At 39.0% G+C, this 17,603-nt stretch overlaps 2 protein-coding genes across 2 annotated transcripts in view; one reads left to right on the top strand and one right to left on the bottom strand.

The window, feature by feature from the left end:
- Nucleotides 1–17,603, bottom strand: part of LOC128640804 (protein PRRC2C) — a 1,245,292-nt gene that overhangs the window by 439,156 nt on the left and 788,533 nt on the right. The window contains exon 16 of the mRNA XM_053693223.1: nt 9,334–9,452. Coding sequence (XP_053549198.1) covers nt 9,334–9,452 — 119 coding nt within the window. The remainder of the gene's footprint in view (nt 1–9,333; nt 9,453–17,603) is intronic.
- On the top strand, nt 385–1,286 carry LOC128640805 (14-3-3 protein beta/alpha-A-like). The gene is given in 2 exon segments (XM_053693224.1): nt 385–448; nt 451–1,286. Coding segments are annotated over 2 exon segments (708 nt in total). The 5' UTR covers nt 385–399; the 3' UTR covers nt 1,110–1,286.

Here is a 17,603-nt window from a genome sequence, read left to right as displayed (position 1 = left end):
TCCCATAGGGAGACTAAATACATACAGATAGAAGTGCACTCACAGGAACGAACAACTGGCTCAATACCATTGTTAGCCTGTTCTATGGCGATTTACCACCTGTGTGCAACTTTTTAGCCCAGTAATGCTTTTCACAGAGTGGAACTTTCCTGTAGTATATCAGTTAGGAAGAGAAAGGAAAAGCCAAGGTGCAGAGGTGACTGAAGTTTATCAAAAATAAAATCCTGTATGCCAAGGAGGAGGGGAGTGCAGGAAAGGGCCGGGGCTTTGAAGGAAGCGGAAGTGGTGGTTGGAACGGAAGTGAATCCGCTGCAGAGGGGGACAGTGAGGAAAATCCGACCTCGTCTGAATAAATAACAACAAGTCTCATTGCTGGTTTGCAATTACTCAGCCTTAATTATGGACAAGTCTGAACTGGTACAGAAGGCCAAACTTGCTGAACAAGCCGAAGTTATGATGACATGGCTGTGACAGAGCAAGGTGGGGAGCTGTCCAATGAAGAAAGGAACTTGCTCTCTGTTGCCTACAAAAACGTTGTCGGTGCTCGTCGTTCTTCCTGGCGCGTGATATCCAGCATTGAACAAAAAACTGAGGGCAATGACAAGAAGCAACAGATGGCGAGAAAGTATTGTGAAAAAATCGAGGTTGAATTGCAGGATATCTGTAAGGATGTTCTGGACAAGTTTCTGATTGCACATGCCACACCACCAGAAAGCAAGGTTTTCTATCTGAAAATGAAAGGTGATTATTACCGGTACCTTTCTGAGGTAGCATCTGGAGACAACAAACAAGGTACTGTAACAAGTTCTCAGCAAGCCTATCAGGAAGCTTTCGAAATTAGTAAGAGTGAGATGCAGCCAACACACCCCATTAGGCTTGGTTTGGCTCTAAACTTCTCTGTGTTTAACTACGAAATTCTCAATTCACCTGAGAAAGCATGCAGCCTAGCAAAAGCGGCATTTGATGAGGCAATAGCTGAACTGGATACATTGAATGAAGAGTCCTACAAAGACAGCACTCTTATCATGCAGCTACTAAGGGACAATCTGACACTATGGACCTCAGAAAACCAGGGAGAAGAACCTGATAATGTAGAGGGAGACAACTAACTGCCATGCTTTAATATATTTTTTTTTTTCACCGTCACTCTGTATTGTATACACATATATCCCTTTTTGTGCGATAAAAGAATAGTACATCAACTTTCACAACCTCAGTGTAGCAGAACAATATGTGGATTAAGATAAAATGGCTGTTTACTCTAAACAGGAGTAATATATTAAGTATACAATGGCATTCTTTATATATGTATGTATGTATATATATATATATATATATGTATATATATGTATATATATATATATATATATATATATATATATATATGATTTAAATATGTAATTATGTCTTGTTTATCCATTTTTTCCTTTTTCTTTTATGAGAACACTGTGATTATGGGGTTTGTTATGAAAATGTATTCTCTATTAGTAACTTTATTTTGCAACACTGCAACCAATACTAAAAATTAGTTGAAGTACAGTTCTACTGTATTCATTTTTCAGGATGTTAGTGATCATACTGTGACCATTAGGATAGAATGGGGATGTGCATTGGAGTGTTCTGTTAGTTCTGATTAATATAAATTTTGCACATTTGAACAGTTTGAGTCTAGAAAAAGTCTTGTTTTTTTAATATTCACACTGAATTTTATGAATTAGTGTAATGCTTACTTTTGCCACAGTAACTGTATACAAATCCAATTTTTATTACATCAGGGGTCTAATGAAATGCATACTGTACAACACAACATTGGTAAATATTGTGAATATAGGGATAAGGATGTCCGTTTCTTAAGAAAAAAAAAAAAAGGTTGAGCTTCCCATTAACAACATTATTAGAGTATTGTGCAAATATGTTCCCTTTTTCATTCTTTTATTTTTGGCCACAGTATTTTAACTGTTTACAATATTTAATTAAAGAAATCACACATTGTTCTGCTTGCCCTTACCTGTCCTTTCTCTGTATAAACATTTTAAACATATGTATGGACAGCCCAGGTTGAATGCACTTTGAATTCCTTTTTCTACACTGAAATTTTAGATTTTCATTTTTTAAGCTCATAATAACCATTGACACAAACACCAGCTTAAATTATTGAACTCTTTCATTTTCTAAATTACAATTGGTTTAATATAAAAAATGGAGTATTGTCTCTAAATTGTAATCACTTTCCCTGCATCACATTATCCCTATTTTAACACTCCACTTGTCTGTAAACTTTTTCTAAGTATCTGACCATCTGTCTGCTTCAAAAACCAAATTCATGCACTGATTTTTCAATTTTCCTAAGCCGAACAAAATGTGCAGTTATACTTGCGCTTGATAAATGCAGTAGTGAATGTGGAACTGAACCTGTCTGTATATCTGGTAGCTCTTTTCGCTTTGTTTTTACTGACCAGTATTCTGCCTAAAGTTTGTTTCTGTGTTGGTTTTATTACCTAGCACACACGTGGTTGTGAAAATAGTCTAGCAAAAAAAAAAAAAAATGGTTATTGATGTACTCGAACTTTGTGTATGTATTTTAAACAGTTCTAGTTTCACCCTACACCGATTAATCAGGAACATGTAAGAATTCAAAAGCAAAAAAAAAAGAAAAAAAAAAAAAAAAGAAAAGGAAAGGAAGGGAAAGGAGGAAAAAACAGAAAGGGAAAAAAAAGGAAAAAGAAGGGGAAAAGAAGAAGAAAGAAAAAAAAGAAAAAATAATAATAATAAAAAATAAAATAAAAAAAGAAATAAAATCCTGTCTTAGAAAATGACAGGGTGGGCCGTGGACTCGGTCGTATCGTAAAATAAACAAATTTATCAGCTAAGCATAAATTTCCTTTTCTTTTACAAGATACGACGAGTCCACGGATTTCATCCTTACTTATGAAAACAATACCCAAGCTATAGGACATGGATGAAAGGGTGGGACAAGGCATGAACCTAAACGGAAGGCACCACTGCTTGAAGAACCTTTCTCCTAAAAACAGCCTTGGACGAGGCAAAAATATCAAATTTGGAAAAAGTATGAACAGACGACCAAGTTGAAGCCTTGCAAATCTGTTCAACAGAAGCATCATTTTTAAATGCCCATGAGGAAGCCACAGCCCTAGTGGAATGAGCTGTAATTCGCTCAGGAGGCTGCTGTCCAGCAGTATCATATGCAAAAACGGATGATATTCCTCAGCCAAAAAGAAAGAGAGGTAGCCGTAGCTTTCTGACCCCTACGTTTCCCAGAAAAGACAACAAACAATAAAGGTTATTGACAAAATTCCATGTGTGTGTGTATATATATATATATATATATATATATATATATATATATATATACACACATATATAACACATAAAGGAAACCCAACACTCACCAGCTAGCTCACAGCTAAGATTTAAAATGGAAAGGTTAGTCAACACATCTGGCCAAATGGGACAAGCTCAGGCACCACGTCAAGGTCTTTTCCAACACCTGAATCCCTAACACAGCCACACAATGCAGGCTCTCAAAGCCAGACAAACTGGGAACAAGGGAGGGGTGCACACGTATATGTAATCACCCAGAAACATACAAAACACGGAAGGGGGGCTGCACTCCAAAACCGGACCAGGTACACATCCCATGACCCAGCAACATGCAACATCTGTCGGCAATCTACATCCCAGGAGTGGACAACTGGGAGGTGGATTTTTGGAGCAGACAGACGTTTCATCCGGGGGAATGGTAACTCCATCGGAGGTCTTTGCCAACCTGGTTCTCAGATGGGGCAGGCCGGAGTTGGACCTTATGGCGTCCCGTCAGAACGCCAAGCTCCTGAGATACGGATCCAGGTCCAGGGATCCTCAGGCTGAGCTGATAGATGCCTTGGCAGTGCCTTGGTCGTTCAACCTAGCTTATGTGTTTCCTCCATTTGCTCTCCTTCCCCGAGTGCTTGCTTGAGTCAAACAGGCGCGGGCTTCGGTGATTCTCATCGCTCCTGTGTGGCCTCGCAGGACTTGGTATGCCGATCTGGTGGACATGTCATCTCTGCCACCGTGGAAGCTTCCATTGAGGCAAGACCTTCTCATTCAGGGACCCTTCCATCAACCGAATCTAATTTCTCTGCAGCTGACTGCTTGGAGACTGAACACTTGATTTTATCTAAGCGAGGGTTTTCTGATTCGGTCATTGATACCTTGATTCAGGCACTAGAAAAATTTACCATAATATATGCAATCCAAGGGCTACTCATGGAGTAGGGTTAGGATTCCCAGGATTTTGTCTTTTCTCCAAGAAGGATTGGAGAAAGGGTTGTCAGCAAGTTCCTTAAAGGGACAGATTTCTGCTTTGTATATTTTATTACACAAACGTCTGGCAGATGTTCCAGATGTTCAATCCTTTTGTCAGGCTCTGACTAGAATCAGACCTGTTTTTAGACCAATTGCTCCTCCTTGGAGTTTGAATTTAGTTCTTAATGTTCTTCAAGGGGTTCCGTTTGAACCTATGCATTCCATAAATATTAAGTTGTTATCTTGGAAAGTTTTATTTTTGGTTGCAATTTCTTCTGCTTGCAGAGTTTCGGAGCTTTCAGCATTACAATGTGATTCTCCTTATCTTATTTTTCATTCCGATAAGGTAGTGTTGCGTACCAAAAAAGTGGAACTAGAAAAGACAGAATAAGGGTAGCGCTAATACAGCTTAGAGTTTAGTCTATTGTAATGTTCCGGTGTGGTAGAGGCAGTGCTCCGTATTCTCAGAGTGAACTATTTGTGTGATGTAGCAAAGAGTTGGAATTATATACAAATTAAATGGATCCTAAACCTCTGAGGAGACTATATATAATAGTACACCAAGTCTAATAAAAACAATAAAAAATTAATTGTAAATAAAATAAAATACAGAAGCAAATATTAGAAGGTGCCGGCACCAATGGCGGGGTTAAAAATACAATAAACAATAATTTGTAACATATAGGACTTGATATTACATAAGAAACAGGTGGATATATTGTTAGATACAATTTATATCATAAGTACAGTTTCTAACAAAAAGTCTGTTTCCCAGTTGGGTCAGTTTCGTGAGCAAAAAGATAGCAAACAAATGTTCCCAATTTACCGTTTCTGTGTATCTGAATACCGTCCTCAAGTAGTTAAAACAAATCTGTTAGTAGCCGTAGAGGGTAAATGGAAAAAAACGCTCCTGCGGTGGTGTCCAATACTTTGTTGGTAACAGGCGATGTTGTTAGTGCACTGCGATTTCAAGATGTAAAATCCCACTTTATCTTAATATCCTGTGTATTGCCGTAACTGTTTTACAGGTAAGTCTTGGGGCCGGGGTAGTTGCTGGCAGCCGTGACAGAGCACTCTGGGCTGTACCTCCAGGTCCTATTACCTGTTCCGACGTGTGGGATAGTAAGACTGGAATCCGTTAGATCAGATAGGTAGTGAATGGACTCAATGAGAACTCGGTAGATAGATACTGGGTGAGGAATTACGCACATGTATACACCGCTTTATTTAAAGACAGCTTTAATGCACCTCACCTACTAGAACCGAATTCTCTAAAGGAATAATAAGTAGATAAATAGGCAGATGAGCAAATCTACGCGTTTCAGCCGGGTGGCCTTTATCAAGATGCTCATCGTGGTGTTGTGTAGATTTAAATATCCTCATGTGGTTCATGATAGGTCCAAATTTGACTCCCACAGGGTGTGTTGTGGTCGTGAATCATCTGTCTATTAGACATTGATTAGTGAACAGTTTTTGTAACAATTCGAAAACTTAGGAGAGTTGATTTATTCTATGCGGCAAAAACATATTATAATTATATATATATTTTACAATGCTATAAAATAAGCATGTTATTGAAAAGTTTAAATATTACAGGAACTAAACAGTATTTGGACTTGACTTGGTGTACTTATTATAATGCAAATAAAGATTCTAAAAAACAAGAGGTCATGTTGATCAGGTGAAAGAGAATAGATTATTAAAATTTAAAAGCATTTATCGATTAGAGGTATTGAACAATCTCAATATGTAAATGACTTAAATAAAATGATATAATGACAAATGTAGTGAGGATTGAATAGATAATATAAATAATGGTTTATTTTATTTCAGACTATGGAATAATGTGCCAAAATAGTATGATATGTATGGGTGTACTTTTGAAATACTTATTGATAGATTATGTTTATAAGATAGTAAGAAAAAAGAGGAAAGACAAAGTACATATTGATGCTATAATTCTGAGAACAAGAGGTGGTGTTGATACTATAACTAAAAAATAAAATATTCCATTCAAAGAGAAAATAATAAGATAATAATAAGATATTCCATTCAAAGAGAAAAGATATGCTGTAAATATTCAACTATTATCTAAAAGTGTGAAGATTTAAAAATTAAATGTCCATGTAAGTAGCAGATTTATTAAACTGCCGTTAGAAATGCAAAATGAAGTGTAACTAGGGAGTTGGAGTAAAATAGTATATATATGTATATTTTTACAAAAATGTCCGGTGATTGAATTATCCCCGATTTTTTTAAGAAAAGAGTTGGGCAAAGAACGATTAGTATCAGAGGGACGGCTACCTCAACATATAGGAGCATAACCTAATTTAAAGCTAGATTTATTTGTATATATATAAATCTAAAGATTCCATGTTTACACTATGACCATTACTAGTTTCAAATGACTTTGTCTGTATGATTATTTATTTTTTAACTTAATTGAACTATGTCAGTTTGTTTATTGGCAGAAATGACTTTACTAGGTTTTATGTTTATTTTATTAGATAAGTGAATGTAAATCTAATTCAGAATTTAAGCCATCCGGATAAAGTGTATTATAATCAAATATGTATTCTGCTTCATTTTTGATGAGAATGGTACCAAACCTGGTTTTCTTCCTAAGGTTGTTTCCAACGAAAATATTAATCAGGAAATTGTTCCTTCATTGTGTCCTAATCCTTCTTCAAAGGAGGAGCGTCTGTTACATAATTTGGACATTGTTTGTGCCCTGAAGTTTTATTTGCAGGCGACTACGGAATTTCGTCAATCATTTTCATTGTTTGTTGTCTTTTCTGGGAAACGTAGGGGTCAGAAAGCTACGGCTACCTCGCTTTCTTTTTGGCTGAGGAATATCATCCATTTTTGCATATGAGACTGCAGCCTCCTGAGCGAATTACAGCTCATTCCACTAGGGCTGTGGCTTCCTCATGGGCATTTAAAAATAATGCTTCTGTTGAACAGATTTGCAAGGCTGCAATTTGGTCGTCTGTTCATACTTTTTCCAAATTTGATACTTTTGCCTCGTCCAAGGCTGTTTTTAGGAGAAAGGTTCTTCAAGCAGTGGTGCCTTCCATTTAGGTTCTTTCATCCATGACCTATAGCTTTGATATTGTATCCCATAAGTAAGGATGAAATCCTTGGACTCGTCGTATCTTGTAAAAGAAAAGGAAATTTATGCTTACCTGATAAATTTGTTCATTTTACGATACGACGAGTCCACAGCCCACCCTGTCGTTTTCTAAGACAGGATTTTATTTTTGATAAACTTCATTCACCTCTGCACCTTGTCTTTTCCTTTCTCTTCATAACTTTGGTCGAATGACTGGAGTGGGAGGGAAGGGAGGAGCTATATATACAGCTCTGCTGTGGTGCTCTTTGCCTCCTCCTGCTGACCAGGAAGATATATCCCATAAGTAAGGATGAAATCCGTGGACTCGTCGTATCGTGAAAGAAACAAATTTATCAGGTAAGCATAAATTTCCTTTTTTAATATACAAAAGTCGCGTGGTACGTTTATGACCATGGGATTGGGAGCTCTTGGTTAGTGAAAGCTAGGTAGGCTAAGATAAGACACTTAAGGAAACTACCAATATATGTGCCAACACAGGCACTAAGGAAATTGGTCTTATATTAGAGAACCTCTCAACGACGAGCAGGTCAGCATTTCAGAATTCACCTCACTCCATCAATGGTAAGTACGAGGGATTTAAAGCTCTGTACGTTGGGATGTTTTTGTCTCTTCATAGTCGTCAGAAGGGCAATTCCCACATGTGATATATAGATTTATATAGCTGTTTTGCCCCTGTAGGGAGCATGGGACAAAGCACACTTTTTTTTACAAAGAGGAACAGATGTTTAATGTCCCTTTAAAATGTCAGTAAATATATAGTGTTTAACTCCATAGTTAAAGGGACAGTCTAAGATAGAATTGTTATTGTTTAAAAAGATAGATAATCCCTTTATTACCCATTCCCCAGATTTGCATAACCAACAAAGTTATATTAATATACTTTTTACCTCTGATTACCTTGTATCTAGGAACCTTCTTCCAGCCTCCTGATCACATGACTGTGACTGTTTATTATCTATTGTCTTAAATTTAGCATTGTTTTGTGCTAAATCTTCAATAACCCCCTGTGCCTAAACATAGCATAGCATAGCATATGAGCCTACCTATGTTTAGTTTAAACTAAGAATATCAAGAGAAAAAAGCAAATTTGATGATAAAAGTAAATTGGAAAGTTGATTAAAATTAAAAGTCCTATCTGAATAATGAAAGTTTAATTTATACTAGACTGTCCCTTTAAGCTGTCTTTAATGTTGGAATCATTTTTCTAAATAAAAAAAAATATTTAAAAGAGTTCTAAATTAATTAACCTTTTATTTTATTCTTCGATTCATCTTGGATCCCCTTGCTAGCTGCCCCTGAGAAGACTGCAGCCTGCCCCCCTTTCCCCTCCATTTCAAGCTTGTTCACAAGCTTTGCTTGCCAGCCCTACTATTCTGTACAGTGAACTGGCATGTGTGTGTTCTGGCATTCTGGAACTGAGAAAGTTCAATACACGCCCCTGGAGAGCAGTGCAAAGGGTAGCCATGGGATCGGCTACAAGGTAAATGTTAAAAAAATAAATAAAAACTGAAAAAACAAAACGTAGCATAGGGCGGCCAGCATAGACAATGGTTTTCTGGATCTAATGGGCATAATTTATTTTAAATACATAAGGCATTTTGTAAATTGTCATGAAAATTCCTAGGTTTACTTCCTTTAAGGCATTTTCAAGGGGAAATGACTGGCTCTGATGATTTTCCAAGTGTTACTTCACTGGAATTGATGCACATACATGAACCCATGGCCTATTTTCTGTACTGAGAGCAAACTGGTAACAATTCAGTTGCGGAAAAGGCAAAGGCTAATTTGTTACTTTAACTGTTTACATTTTATGGTGTCCTTGCCAGATTTTCTGTAGAAAGAATAAATTCTAAAGAACATAAATGGACACAAATGTTAAAAAAAAAATATTTTACCTGTACGGTTGTAAGGAAGTAGTAAACAACTCTTGTGCTTGAGATACAGATGGGCCAGGTGCTAAACCAAGCTGAGCTTGATGTTGACCTTGCAGAGGAGCATAGATGGGAATAGGAATCTAATAAATAAAATGGAGATTAATTCGTTTATTAATAACATATTCATGTGGTTATGCTAGACAAGTGAAAAAACATAATTTATGAAAGAACTTACCTGATAAATTAATTTATTTCATATTGGCAAGAGTCCATGAGCTAGTGACGTATGGCATATACAATCCTACCAGGAGGGGCAAAGTTTCCCAAACCTCAAAATGCCTACAAATACACCCCTCACCACACCCACAATTCAGTTTAACGAATAGCCAAGTAGAGGGGTGATAAAGAAAGGAGTAAAAAGCATCAACAAAGGAATTTGGAAATAATTGTGCTTTATACAAAAAAATCATAACCACCATAAAAATGGGGGTGGGCCTCATGAACTCTTGCCAATATGAAAGAAATTAATTTATCAGGTAAGTTCTTACATAAAAAGGAAATTTATGCATACCTGATAAATTGATTTCTTCTAAGATACGACGAGTCAACGGATTTATCCTTTACTTGTGGGATATTATCCTCCTGCTAACAGGAAGTGGCAAAGAGCACCACAGCAGAGCTGTCTATATAGCTCCTTCCTTGACTCCACACCCCAGTTGTTCGACCGAAGGTATAGGAAGAAAAAGGAGAAACTAAAAGGTGCAGAGGTGACTGAAGTTTTAAACAAAAAAATATAATCTGTCTTAAATTGACAGGGCGGGCCGTGGACTCGTCGTATCTTAGAAGAAATCAATTTATCAGGTAAGCATAAATTTCCGTTTCTTCTATAAGATAAGACGAGTCCACGGATTCATCCTTTACTTGTGGGATACAATACCAAAGCTACAGGACACGGATGAACGGGAGGGACAAGACAGATACCTAAACAGAAGGCACCACTGCTTGAAGAACCTTTCTCCCAAAAATAGCCTCAGAAGAAGCAAAAGTATCAAATTTGTAAAATTTGGAAAAGGTATGAAGGGAAGACTAAGTCGCAGCCTTACAAATCTGTTCAACAGAAGCATTGTTTTTAAAAGCCCATGTGGAAGCCACCGCTCTAGTAGAATGAGCTGAAATTTTTTCAGGAGGCTGCTGTCCAGCAGCCTCGTATGCAAAACGGATGATGCTTTTCAGCCAAAAAGAAAGAGAGATAGCCGTAGCTTTTTGACCTCTACGCTTTCCAGAATAGACAACAAACAGAGAAGATGTTTGATGGAAATCCTTGGTCGCTTGCAAGTAAAACTTCAAGGCACGAACCACGTCCAAGTTATGTAACAGACGCTCCTTCTTAGAAGAAGGGTTAGGACACAGAGAAGGAACAACAATTTCCTGATTAATATTCTTGCTTAAAACAACCTTAGGAAGGAATCCAGGTTTAGTACGCAAAACCACCTTATCAGAATGGAATATAAGATAAAGTGAGTCGCATTGTAACGCAGATAGCTCAGAAACTCTTCAAGCAGAAGAGATAGCAAATAAAAACAGAACTTTCCAAGATAGAAGTTTAATATCTATGGAATGCATGGGTTCAAACGGAACCCCTTGAAGAACATTAAGAACTAAATTCAAACTCCATGGCGGAGCAACAGGTTTAACCACATGCCTGATTCTAACCAAAGCCTGACAAAACGCCTGAACGTCTGGGACATCTGCCAGACGCTTGTGTAGTAAGATTGACAAAGCCTAAATCTGTCCCTTTAAGGAACTAGCTGATAACCCCTTCTCCAATCCTTCTTGGAGAAAGGACAAAATCCTAGGAATCCTGATCTTACTCCATGAGTAGCCTTTGGATTTGCACCAATAAAGATATTTACGCCATATCTTATGGTAAATTTTCCTAGTGACAGGCTTTTGAGCCTGAATCAAGGTATCAATGACCTACTCAGAGAATCCCCGCTTAGATAAAATCAAGCGTTCAGTCTCCAGGAGAGGATGAACGACCACGGTACTGCTAGAGAAACTAGATTTGGATGTTGGAACGGACCCTGAATGAGAAGGTCCTGTCTCAGTGTCAGTTTCCATGGTGGCAGAGATGACATTTCCACCAGGTCTGCATACCAAGTCCTGCGTGGCCACGTAGGAGCTATCAAGATTACCGAAGCCCTCTCCTGTTTGATTCTGGCAATCCGACGAGGTAGGAGAGGAAAAGGAGGAAACACATAAACCAGGTTGAACGACCACAGTACTGCTAGAGCATCTATCAGTACTGCTTGAGGATCCCTTGATCTGGACCTGTAACAAGGAAGTTTGGCATTCTGACGAGATGCCCTCAGATCCAATTCCGGTGTGCCCCATTGATGAATCAATTTTGCAAACACCTCCGGATGGAGCTCCCACTGCCCCGGATGAAAAGTCTGACGACTTAGAAAATCCGCTTCCCAGTTCTTTACTCCTGGGATATATATTGCTGATAGATGGCAAGAGTGAGTCTCTGCCCATCAAATTATTTTGGAAACCTCTATCATCTCTAGAGAACTCTTTGTTCCCCCTTGATGATTGATATATGCAACAGTCGTGATATTGTCCGACTGGAATCTCATGAATTTGGCCGAAGCCAGCTGAGGCCACGCTTGAAGCGAGTTGAATATCGCTCTCAGTTCCAGAATATTTATTGGTAATAGGGACTCCTCCTGAGTCCACACACCCTGAGCCTTCAAGGAATTCCAGACGGCACCCCAGCCCAAGAGGCTGGCGCCCGTTGTCACTATGACCCGTGCTGGCCTGCAGAAACACATTCCCTGGGACAGATGATCCTGTGACAACCACCAATAAAGAGAGTCTCTGGTCTCTAGATCCAGATCTATCCACGGAGATAAATCTGCGTAATCCCCATTCCACTGTCTGAGCATGCACAGCTGCAGTGGTCTGAGACGTAAGCGAGCAAACGGAACTATGTCCATTGCCGCTACCATTAGTCCAATTACCTCCATACACTGAGCCACTGATGGCCGAGGAATGGAATGAAGTGCTCGGCAAGTGGTTAAGATCTTTGGCCTAGATTTAGAGTTTGGCGGTAGCCGTGAAAACCAGCGTTAGAGGCTCCTAAAGCTGGTTTTAGGCTACCGCCGGTATCTGGAGTCAGTCAGGAAAGGGTCTAACGCTCACTTTTCAGCCGCAACTTTTCCATACCGCAGATCCCCTTACGTCAACTGCGCATCCTATCTTTTCAATGGGATCTTTCTAACTCCGGTATTTAGAGTCATGTCTGAAGTGAGCGTTAGAATTCTAACGACAAAACTCCAGCCGCAGAAAAAAGTCAGTAGTTAAGAGCTTTCTGGGCTAACGCCGGTTCATAAAGCTCTTAACTACTGTGCTCTAAAGTACACTAACACCCATAAACTACCTATGTGCTCCTAAACCGAGGTCCCCCCACATCGCCGCCACTCGATTAAATTTTTTTAACCCCTAATCTGCCGACCGCAAAGAGCCGCCACCTACGTTATCCTTATGTACCCCTAATCTGCTGCCCCTAACACCGCCGACCCCTATATTATATTTATTAACCCCTAATCTGCCCCCCTCAACGTCGCCTGCACCTGCCTACACTTATTAACCCCTAATCTGCCGAGCGGACCGCACCGCTACTATAATAAAGTTATTAACCCCTAATCCGCCTCACTCCCGCCTCAATAACCCTATAATAAATAGTATTAACCCCTAATCTGCCCTCCCTAACATCGCCGACACCTAACTTCAAGTATTAAGCCCTAATCTGCCGACTGGAGCTCACCGCTATTCTAATAAATGTATTAACCCCTAAAGCTAAGTCTAACCCTAACACTAACACCCCCCTAAGTTAAATATAATTTAAATCTAACGAAATAAATTAACTCTTATTAAATAAATTATTCCTATTTAAAGCTAAATACTTACCTGTAAAATGAATCCTAATATAGCTACAATATAAATTATAATTATATTATAGCTATTTTAGGATTTATATTTATTTTACAGGTAACTTTGTATTTATTTTAACCAGGTACAATAGCTATTAAATAGTTAAGAACTATTTAATAGCTAAAATAGTTAAAATAATTACAAGATTACCTGTAAAATAAATCCTAACCTAAGTTACAATTAAACCTAACACTACACTATCAATAAATTAATTAAATAAAATACCTACAATTATCTACAATTAAACCTAACACTACACTATCAATAAATAAATTAAATACAATTCCTACAAATAAATACAATTAAATAAACTAACTAAAGTACAAAAAATAAAAAAGAACTAAGTTACAAAAAATATTTTTTTTTTACAAACATTAGAAAAAAATTACAACAATTTTAAACTAATTACACCTACTCTAAGCCCCCTAATAAAATAACAAAGACCCCCAAAATAAAAAAATGCCCTACCCTATTCTAAATTACAAAAGTTCAAAGCTCTTTTACCTTACCAGCCCTGAACAGGGCCCTTTGCAGGGCATGCCCCAAAGAATTCAGCTCTTTTGCCTGTAAAAAAACACATACAATACCCCCAAACATTACAACCCACCACCCACATACCCCTAATCTAACCCAAACCCCCCTTAAATAAACCTAACACTAAGCCCCTGAAGATCTCCCTACCTTGTCTTCACCTCACTGGGTATCACACCGATCGGTCCTGGCTCCAAAATCTTCATCCAACCCAAGCGGGGGCTAGACATCCATCATCCGACGGCTGAAGAGGTCCAGAAGAGGCTCCAAAATCTTCATCCTATCCGGGAAGAAGAGGCGATCCAGACCGGCAACTTCTATCTTCATCCGATGAGGACCGGCTCCATCGTGAAGAACTCCAGCGCGGATCAATCTTCTTCCGACGACGGCCAACTCAAGAATGACGGTTCCTTTAAGGGACGTCATCCAAGATGGCGTCCCTCGAATTCCGATTGGCTGATAGGATTCTATCAGCCAATCGGAATTAAGGTAGGAATATTCTGATTGGCTGATGGAATCAGCCAATCAGAATCAAGTTCAATCCGATTGGCTGATCCGATCAGCCAATCAGATTGAGCTCACATTCTATTGGCTGATCGGAACAGAATCCTATCAGCCAATCGGAATTCGAGGGACGCCATCTTGGATGACGTCCCTTAAAGGAACCGTCATTCGTCGGGAAGTAATCGGTGAAGATGGATGTTCTGCGTCGGCGGTATGAACACGGATCCTGAAGAAAGAAGATTGAAGATGCCGTTGATAGAAGACTTCAGCCGGATCATGGACCTCTTCAGCTCCCGCTTGGATGAAGACTTCAGCCGGATCATGGACCTCTTCAGCTCCCCGCTTGGGCTTGGATCACGACATCGGAGGAGCTCTTCTGGATCGATCGGTGAACCTGGTATGGTGAAGATAAGGTAGGAAGATCTTCAGGGGCTTAGTGTTAGGTTTATTTAAGGGGGGTTTGGGTTAGATTAGGGGTATGTGGGTGGTGGGTTGTAATGTTGGGGGGGGGGGGGGTATTGTATGTGTTTTTTTTACAGGCAAAAGAGCTGAATTCTTTGGGGCATGCCCCGCAAAGGGCCCTGTTCAGGGCTGGTAAGGTAAAAGAGCTTTGAACTTTTGTAATTTAGAATAGGGTAGGGCATTTTTTTATTTTGGGGGTCTTTGTTATTTTATTAGGGGGCTTAGAGTAGGTGTAATTAGTTTAAAATTGTTGTAATTTTTTTCTAATGTTTGTAAAAAAAAAATATTTTTTGTAACTTAGTTCTTTTTTATTTTTTGTACTTTAGTTAGTTTATTTAATTGTATTTATTTGTAGGAATTGTATTTAATTTATTTATTGATAGTGTAGTGTTAGGTTTAATTGTAACTTAGGTTAGGATTTATTTTACAGGTAATTTTGTAATTATTTTAACTATTTTAGCTATTAAATAGTTCTTAACTATTTAATAGCTATTGTACCTGGTTAAAATAAATACAAAGTTGCCTGTAAAATAAATATAAATCTTAAAATAGCTATAATATAATTATAATTTATATTGTAGCTATATTAGGATTTATTTTACAGGTAAGTATTTAGCTTTAAATAGGAATAATTTATTTAATAAGAGTTAATTTATTTCGTTAGATTTAAATTATATTTAACTTAGGGGGGTGTTAGTGTTAGGGTTAGACTTAGCTTTAGGGGTTAATACATTTATTAGAATAGCGGTTAGCTCCTGTCGGCAGATTAGGGTTTAATACTTGAAGTTAGGTGTCGGCAATGTTAGGGAGGGCAGATTAGGGGTTAATACTATTTATTATAGGGTTATTGAGGCGGGAGTGAGGCGGATTAGGGGTTAATACATTGATTATAGTAGCGCTCAGGTCCGGTCGGTAGATTAGGGGTTAATAAGTGTAGTTAGGTGGAGGCGACGTTGGGGGCTGCAGATTAGGGGTTAATAAATATAATATAGGGGTCGGCGATGTTAGGGCAGCAGATTAGGGGTACATAGGGATAATGTAGATGGCGAGGGTGTACGGAGCGGCAGATTAGGGGTTAAAAATAATATGCAGGGGTCAGCGATAGCGGGGGCGGCAGATTAGGGGTTAATAAGTGTAAGGTTAGGGGTGTTTAGACTCGGGGTACATGTTAGAGTGTTAGGTGCAGACATAGGAAGTGTTTCCCCATAGCAAACAATGGGGCTGCGTTAGGAGCTGAACGCGGCTTTTTTGCAGGTGTTAGGTTTTTTTTCAGCTCAAACAGCCCCATTGTTTTCTATGGGGGAATCGTGCACGAGCACGTTTTTGAAGCTGGCCGCGTACGTAAGCAACTCTGGTATCGAGAGTTGAAGTTGCGTTAAATATGCTCTACGCTCCTTTTTTGGAGCCTAACGCAGCCATTCTGTGGACTCTCAATACCAGAGTTATTTAAAAGGTGCGGCCAGAAAAAAGCCAGCGTTAGCTTTGCGGGTCGTTACCGACAAAACTCTAAATCTAGCCGTTTGATTTTCTGACCTCCGTCAGAAAAATTTTCATGTCTACCGAGTCTATCAGAGTTCCTAGGAATGGAACTCTTGTCAGTGGAACAAGTGAACTCTTTTATGTTCACCTTCCATCCGTGAGTTCTTAGAAAAGCCAACACGATGTCCATGTGAGATTTGGCTAGATGGTAAGTTGACGCCTGAATCAAAATATCGTCCAGATATGCCCCGCAGCCTTAGAACCGCCAGAAGGGACCCTAACACCTTTGTGAAAATTCTGGGAGCTGTGGCCAACCCGAAAGGAAGGGCCACAAACTGGTAATGTTTGTATAGGAAGGCAACCTGAGGAACTGATGATGATTCTTGTGGATAGGAAAATGAAGGTATGCATTCTTCAAGTCCACGGTAGTCATATATTGACCCTCCTGGATCATTGGTAAAATTGTTCGGATAGTCTCCATCTTGAAGGATGGAACTCTGAGAAACTTGTTTAGACTCTTGAGATCTAAAATAGGTCTGAATATTCCCTCTTTTTTGGGAACTATGAAAAGATTTGATTAGAATCCCTGTCCTAATCTTGGAACGGGACAAATTACTCCCATAGCAGAGAGGTCTCTTACACAACGTAAGAACGCCTCTGTTTTTATCTGGTTTACAGACAATTGAGAAAGAAGAAATCTCCCTCTTGGGAGAACATTTTTGAATTCCAGTTGATACCCGTTGGTCAGGATTTCCAGTGCCCAGGGGTCCTGAACATCTCTTACCCAAGCCTGGGTAAAGAAAGAAAGTCTGACCCCTACTAGATCTGGACCCGGATCAGGGGCCGTCCCTTCATGATGTCTTTGTAGCAGCAACGGACTTCTTGGGTTGCTTACCCTTGTTCCAAGCCTGGTTGGGTCTCCAGACAGACTTGGTCTGAGTAACATTTTCCTTCCTACTTTGCGGAAGAAGAGGAAGCAGAGTGTACTCCCTTAAAATTTCGAAAAGGAACAAAAATTATTTTGTTTACCCTTCATCTTAACAGACTTATCCTGAGGTAGGGCGTGACCTTTACCTCCAGGAATGTCAAAAATGATTTCTTTCAACTCAGGCCCGAATAGGGTCTTCCCTTTGAAAGGAATAGCTAAGAGCTTTGACTTAGATGACACATCAGCAGACCACGATTTTAACCATAACGCTTTATGCGCCAAAATGGCAAATCCTGCATTTTTCGCCGCCAACTTAGCAATTTGAAAGGCGGCATCTGTAATAAAAGAATTAGCTAGCTTGAGAACACTTATTCTATCTAAAATGTCCTCT

This window comes from Bombina bombina, chromosome 10 (assembly GCF_027579735.1).
Source record: "Bombina bombina isolate aBomBom1 chromosome 10, aBomBom1.pri, whole genome shotgun sequence".
NCBI classification, from domain to species: domain Eukaryota; kingdom Metazoa; phylum Chordata; class Amphibia; order Anura; family Bombinatoridae; genus Bombina; species Bombina bombina.
Note: the sequence above shows the minus strand (reverse complement) of the source record. Positions and strands in the feature narration are given on the sequence as shown.